The following is a 6,963-nucleotide window of genomic DNA, read 5'->3' on the forward strand; positions in this document are numbered from 1 at the left end:
AATCCCATAAGGCCTCTTGGAACAGTGAAACAGTGTGTAGAACCACAGACATCCATGGGGTAACCCTGATAAGATCAAGACAAGAAATCTCCTGAGAATGAACAAGTCAAGTTAGAATAATTACACGTATTCTGAGTGAACACACGGGATTAAGAGCGCATCTAAAAAGTGGCGGATTCAGACAAATGTTAGGCATTTGTCAAACTTAGATCCAAGTATCATAGCAGTGCCGTTATTTCGTTAATAACATTCTTCACTAACACTGATTTCTTGGGAATTACGTCTAGGAAAATGAGTCTCTCAAAATTGAAAAATAATACCTTCAGTGAACAATATTAGTTAGTTGGTGTGCCTAATGTGAACACGAAGTAGTATGTCAAATCCGAAGCCTTTTGTGTTATCAATACTATTCCGGAAATATTCATAAGTCCCCTTTTTTTGCTAAGTTAAGCTATTCCAGATACAATAAAAATATGTTTTTTTTTTAATTTTTTATTATTTATTTTGAATTATATATAAAAAAGAATCGTAGTACATATTAAGCTTAAATATATATTTCTGTTATACAAAACAAATAATTTTTATTGATTATAAAAAAACTCCAACCTATTATCTTGCTAAATTTATAAAGATATATCGTTTATTAAATATATTGAGTAATTTTTAAGGTCCATCATATATAAAAATATCTTATTAATAGTTGTTTCTGGGAGCAGCTCCAAAATTGCCCAAACTATTTTGTAGAGATTGTAAAATACCAATGGGAATCTGTAACAAGTATTGTAAATAAGTTGGATGAAAATACAACAACAATTTTCAACTAACCTGTAAAGCACTTTGTACTACATCCGAACGTACTTCTCTGTGAACATTTTTACAATCGTATTTGGTACTATCACAGGGTGGTGCTGGTACATTATGAGGAGCTGGTGGTGGTGCTATCAATTGACGTCTGACAGGTTGTTGCTAAAATTTAAATAGAAAATAAATACAGACATATACATAAATATTTAATTTAATAAATTTGTATCTAATATTTTTTTGTTGCTTGTAAATGTTGATAAAATATTTAGAATTATATGTTTGTTTGTATGTATAACATGCCAAAAACATTTTGTATTTATTATTTAAATAAAACCACAATTATATTTTTATCTTTATAAATTTGCTGCTAATGTATTCTAATAGATACAGATATTTTTGTACATTGTACCATAAGCACATTTACCATAAAATGACAAAACCATATAATTTTACCAAAGTCCAGCAGTTTTGTCCAAGTGACTGTGTGTGAATGTATTATGTACCCAGCAGTTCGACAAAGAGTCAATGCATAAGAAAAAGACAGTAATTTCCACTAATAGTTAACCATCTGGATGATTGTAATTGGTATGGTTTAGGTCATTCGTCACGAATGTACCCTTTGTAATCGAGAATGAAGACAGTCGTCACTTTAGTGTCCTTTTTGTAAGCGGGAGCGGAGACAGTCGTCTTTTTACTGTCCTCAAGTAAACTAGAGATTGAACTCTCAAATTTTTTTGTACTTCCGAAAGACAGTCGTCACTTTAGTGTCCCCTTTGTAAGCGAGAGCGGAGGCAATCGTCTCTTTACTGTCTCTTTGTAGGGTGTACAGTGACGATTGACTTCCTCGTAGGACAAGCCCATGTTAAAATAGTCGGTCACCTGGGTAGTCAGGTGGCTAGGGGCCACCACAAGTGATAGGTTAAGTGGTCAGTTCGGGACTGTTCCGTCGAACTGCTGGGTATCTATATATGTATAAATGAGAGTGTGTATGTGTGTTTTTAAACCAAATATATACAAAACTTTAAATCTAAAACACAAGTGCAACCATAAAATACAGTTTTAGAAATTTGTTGATAATAAATTAGTCTTACTTTTACGAATTGAGAAAATATATCAGTATTAGAGGATTATGAGATCTAAAATAATTTATTATTAAGAGAATTAGAAAAAAAAGTTAGATTTTTTGTATTTTTTTGCATATCAAAATTCCGAAGATAGTTTACGGTTATTAAAAGAGCTTACAAATACTCGATCACATCAAAGTTAAGCTTGTAGAATCTTGAATATATTTATATAGAAGGATCTAGGGGAATTTATTTTCACCAAAATATTAGCGGTTTTCACTATTGGTAGTATATTTAATACACTATTATATTTACACCGACTTTTTATAAAAAGCGTGAGTTCATAGGGTCTAGGGTCATATGAGGCCCTATAATTTAGAATTCGTGAGGGTCATCAAGTCTAGTATAGAACTTGGTTTTGCAGACTTTTATCGTGATGTGAGTATAATAAACATAATTGTATGGGGGCTAGATGAAAAAAATGGACCGATGTTAACCATTTTAAATAGGCTTCGTCTACGGTACCATAGAAGATCACTTCCCCAATTTTATTAAATTATCTCCAAAATTGCGACCTTTAGTTTGATTACAAGGTTTACAATCCCTATTCTGGGGTGCAGTTGTATGGGGGCTGGGTGAAATAATGGACCGATCTTAACCATTTTCAATAGGTTCCCTCCTTGGGACATTATAACGTCATATACCAAATTTCATGGATAGATAGACGGGCGGACATGCCTAAATCGACTCAGAAAATGATTCTGAGCCGATTGGTATACTTAAAGTTGGGTATAGGACCAATATTATTGTGCGTTACAAACAACAGCACAAACTTAATATACTTTCCCTACAATGTGGTGTAGGGTATAAAAACTGTGTTAGAACATCTCACAGCTATCGCATACTGCGCGGAACGACTGGGAACATACCCCCTGGGGCATGTTTCCATGATGAGTGTCACATCATGGTGCATTGCAATACCGGGGTAAAAAGGACAAACCAGTCTGCCAGGACTATAAACTGGTGTTTATAATTCATTTTTTGGCTTGGCTTTGGATGAATTGAATAAGAGGTCTAACCAGAGCAGTTTGATTACAAGGTTTACAAGCCCTATTCGGGAGTTCAGGTGAATGGAGGCTAGGCGAAATAATGGACCGATATTAATCAAATTCACAAAACTAATATTAGTTTAATATCTAATAACCGTATTTATATATCGAATACATCTGGTAACACAAATTCATACAATTTGCTGTGGTCTATTCCATTATGGCCTTTTCATTCATCCTTCACCCTAAATGTTTTTCCATTATTTTACCACATCAAGTGTTCACATGCTATTTAAGTGCATTTAATGTATAGTTGTAGTTGCTGCAGATGTTTTTCATTCTTTTCTGTTAGACATACGTTTGAAGACCCCTCGTAAATACATATATTCTTTGAGTTAATTAAATGATTAAGAGTATTAAAAATTTTCCTACTAATGACTTAAGTTATGAAACTATTTATGAACTATAAATAAAAGTTTTAATAATCATATAAAGCAAGTGATTTTTTTTTCTCAAGAGGTCGTTGTAAAATTTTATTAGTAATAATGAAAAAAATATTGATAATTAATAACCAAGGTGAAAATAAATAAATAAATTTTCAAAAGACTTTGTGCTTGGTATAGTACTACGCCCATGCAAGGTTTACATGGGCGAATGTAATTAATCAACTGATTCAGAATCGAATGGTGGCTGGACCATAGTTGACATTTCCATTCCGATCAAAGACTTTGGTAACAATAAGAAAAAGTGTGAAATTTAACAAATGATTGACAAAATTGTTTTGGAATGAATCATTTTCTGACTTGATTAAAAGATGACCGTTTCCGAAATAAAAGCATGTCATTTATGGGTCTTAGAACGTTCCCTTTGAATGGAAATTTCTTCATAGTATGAATGTAAACTTTACTGGAAATTGGTCTACATTTGACGTTAGTTTCCAACCACTTTAGATATATTATATGTATTGGAACCAACAGGACCCAAGTGTGCGTTTTGCAGCCTATATATGTATAATGGGACCGATCTATAAATATTGTGAAAACGATCCACAACAGATCTTACAGACTTCATTTCATTGAAGATTTTTTGATTGGATATATGAATGTCAAGTGCCCGGATGGGATATTGTTTTAATGTAATAGCGTTAGATGCCATATGGCTACAGCATTCATCGATTTATTAAATTAATTTCGAGAAATGTCAATTGGTCGAGCGATTAAAACTTTCGGTTTAAAAAATACCCAATTATCAAACTTGAAAGAACTTATTGCTTTCAAATATTTAATCAAATCTCCTAAAGTTTGCAGATCTTCTATAGACCTCAGTCCCCAAGAATTCGGCACAATTATGAACAGTAATTTCTAGGGAGTTTATTCCCTTTTGCATGCTTTATGTATAGGAGAGGGAACAAACTCCATTAAGGAGTTTATATCGTGCTTCTATTCAAGATCTTTTATACATATATGTATTAGGTTTCTATAAATCGACTTTCGAATAATCGAACAATCGACTTTTTGTCGAAAAAAGTCGTAGTCGACTATTTTGTTCCAAAAAAGTCGATAACTCGACTATCGACTTAAAAAGAGTCGAAAAGTCGACTTAGGAAATAAAAGTCGGAAAAGGTCCAAAAAAGAGGAAAAATTCGAAAATATTAGAAAAAAGTCATAAATAGTCGAAAATTTTAAATAATAGGAAAAAAAGTCGAAAACTCTAAGAGAAGTCAATGGGGGCTTTTTATAGGGGCTAGGGTCAAATGATGCCCTATAATTATAAAGTTCATCAGGGTCATCACGGCTAGTATAGAACTTGGTTTTGCAGCTTTTTGTCTAGATACGAGTATATTAAACGTAATTATGAACTTAAAAGCCCAAATAATGGACCGATGTTAACTATTTTCAATAGGTTTCGTCTACAGTGCCATAAAAGATCATGTGTCAAATTTCATAGCATTATCTCAAAAATTAAAAAATCAATGTAGTTTGATTACAAGGTTTACAAGCTCTATTGGGGGGTTTAGTTGTATGGGGGCTAGGTGAAATAATGAACCGATGTTAATTTTTTTCAATAGACTTCATCATACAGTTGTATGGGGCCAGGTGAAAATGATTCTGAGCCCTAATATGTATATTACAAAAAATGGACCAGTTCCATTTTGTCAAATTTTCTTTCTATACAAATATTAAGTGCTTTTTATAAACATAATCCAGGAGATAACGTATTTTTGAGTGTGTTTGTGTGTGTGTGTTCCGTAGAAATAATACCATAAAACCAGAATATTTATTGTTGTAAAAATAATTTAAATTTATGTTTTTTGTTACTTCATACTTCCGTTAGGCCCTCTATAATTTTATTTAAATACGTTTATTTTTCTTCTACCTGTTGTTGGTAAATTTGTGGATTATTTTGTTGTTTATGTTGTGTTTCTATAGGAAATAACTCTTCCGTAGAACTATAATGTTGCTGATGTTCTAATGCTGGTTGTTGTTGTTGCTGCTGCTGTTCCACAACTTTAACAAACGTTTTAGAACGTTGACGTTGTCGGTTTAAATTAATACGCTTAGTATGATGATGATTACGACGATGTTTGTAATGAGGATTAGGTTGTCTATTGAGTAATTTTGTTATAATTATGGCAGTTGCATCATTACTATTAACACCTTGAGCAATATTTCCACTTGTATTGTCTCCATTTAACGAATGATGGCTTGATGAAACGGATGAATGAATGTTGATTGTTGGTGTTGCTGATAATGCAGATGATGATGTTGATGACGATGATAATGGTGATAATGTCGATGCTGATGTTGTTACTAATGGAGTTGCATTGTCTTTATTACTATCGCTGGCATCTATATTTAATGATGCTGTTTGCAATGGTGCAATATTATATTTGTCATTAATGGCATGTAAGGAAGGTGTTGCAAATGTGGTTTTGTTTATGGTTTTTGTGAAAACAATTGATGCTGCAGCTGGTTTCTCATATTCAATACCATTATTAAAACTATTTCCGTCACTATTTACAAAATTATACTAGAATATGTTGTGGAAAAAAGAAATAAGTAAGAATTTTTCAAAAATGTAGATGATATATGAATGCTTTACAAAAATAATAAAAAGTTTGACTATTTTTAATTTCAACCCATCGCTCTTCCCCCTGCGTGATGGCTTTTAAACCCCCCGTAAACTTATGAATTAAGTGGAAGATTTGAAATGTCCTTAACATCCTGTTTAAAAACAATAAATTCAATAGAAGATGAAAAATCAATTCCATTTCCTTTCACACACTCTTACCGTTTCTGATGAATAATATTTCTTGGGTGGTCGTATCTTTTGTATGGCATTGACATTTTCTGTTACAGGCTGTGGCGGCAACTGTGGTTGTTCACCTTCATGGACTTTTTGTGTATTTCCGGCCACAATGGTTCGTGTACGACTGGAAACCTTACCATTGGCATATGCTTGAGAACCACTAAAACCACCTTGAGATGTATCTCCACCCAATACGGCTCCGGCGCCAACATCTGGTGTTGCTTGGGCTCCAGCATATAAAACACCAGCAGCACGTCCTGCAAGAGAAATAATAATAGTTTTATTATTAGTTCTATATGTCTATGTCGTTTACTAGTGGTTTATTTAACATTTATTTAAAAATGTGTAGTTTAATAAATGGAATACGAGGGTAGTTTGTCAAGTTAGAACTAGAACTAGAATGGAACTAAATTTGAACTGGAACAGAACTAAAACTGAACTAGAACTGAACTAAAACTGAATTAGAACGGAACTAGATTTGAACTGGAACTAAACTAAAACTGAACTAGAACTGAATTAGAACGGAACTAGATTTAAACTGGAACTGAACTAAAACTGAACTAGAACTGAACTAAAACTGAACTAAAACTGAACTAGAACTGAACTAGAATAAAACTAGAATAGAACTAGAACTGGAACTGAACTAGAACTGAATTAGAACTGAACTAGAACTGAACTAGAACTGAACTAGAACTGAACTAGAACTGAACTAGAACTGAACTAGAACTGAACTAGAA

The 6,963-nt window shown here is 32.8% G+C and overlaps 1 protein-coding gene across 1 annotated transcript in view; it reads right to left on the bottom strand.

The window, feature by feature from the left end:
* Positions 1-609: 609 nt before the first annotated feature.
* Positions 610-6,963, bottom strand: part of LOC111677670 (putative uncharacterized protein DDB_G0277255) — a 9,907-nt gene continuing 3,553 nt past the window's right edge. The window contains exons 2-5 of the mRNA XM_023438835.2: positions 6,209-6,526; positions 5,294-5,947; positions 826-966; positions 610-768 (exon numbers count right to left, since the gene is read on the bottom strand). Coding sequence (XP_023294603.2) covers positions 694-768; positions 826-966; positions 5,294-5,947; positions 6,209-6,526 — 1,188 coding nt within the window. The 3' untranslated portion in view covers positions 610-693. The remainder of the gene's footprint in view (positions 769-825; positions 967-5,293; positions 5,948-6,208; positions 6,527-6,963) is intronic.

The sequence above is a fragment of the Lucilia cuprina genome, chromosome 6, assembly GCF_022045245.1.
Source record: "Lucilia cuprina isolate Lc7/37 chromosome 6, ASM2204524v1, whole genome shotgun sequence".
NCBI lineage: Eukaryota > Metazoa > Arthropoda > Insecta > Diptera > Calliphoridae > Lucilia > Lucilia cuprina.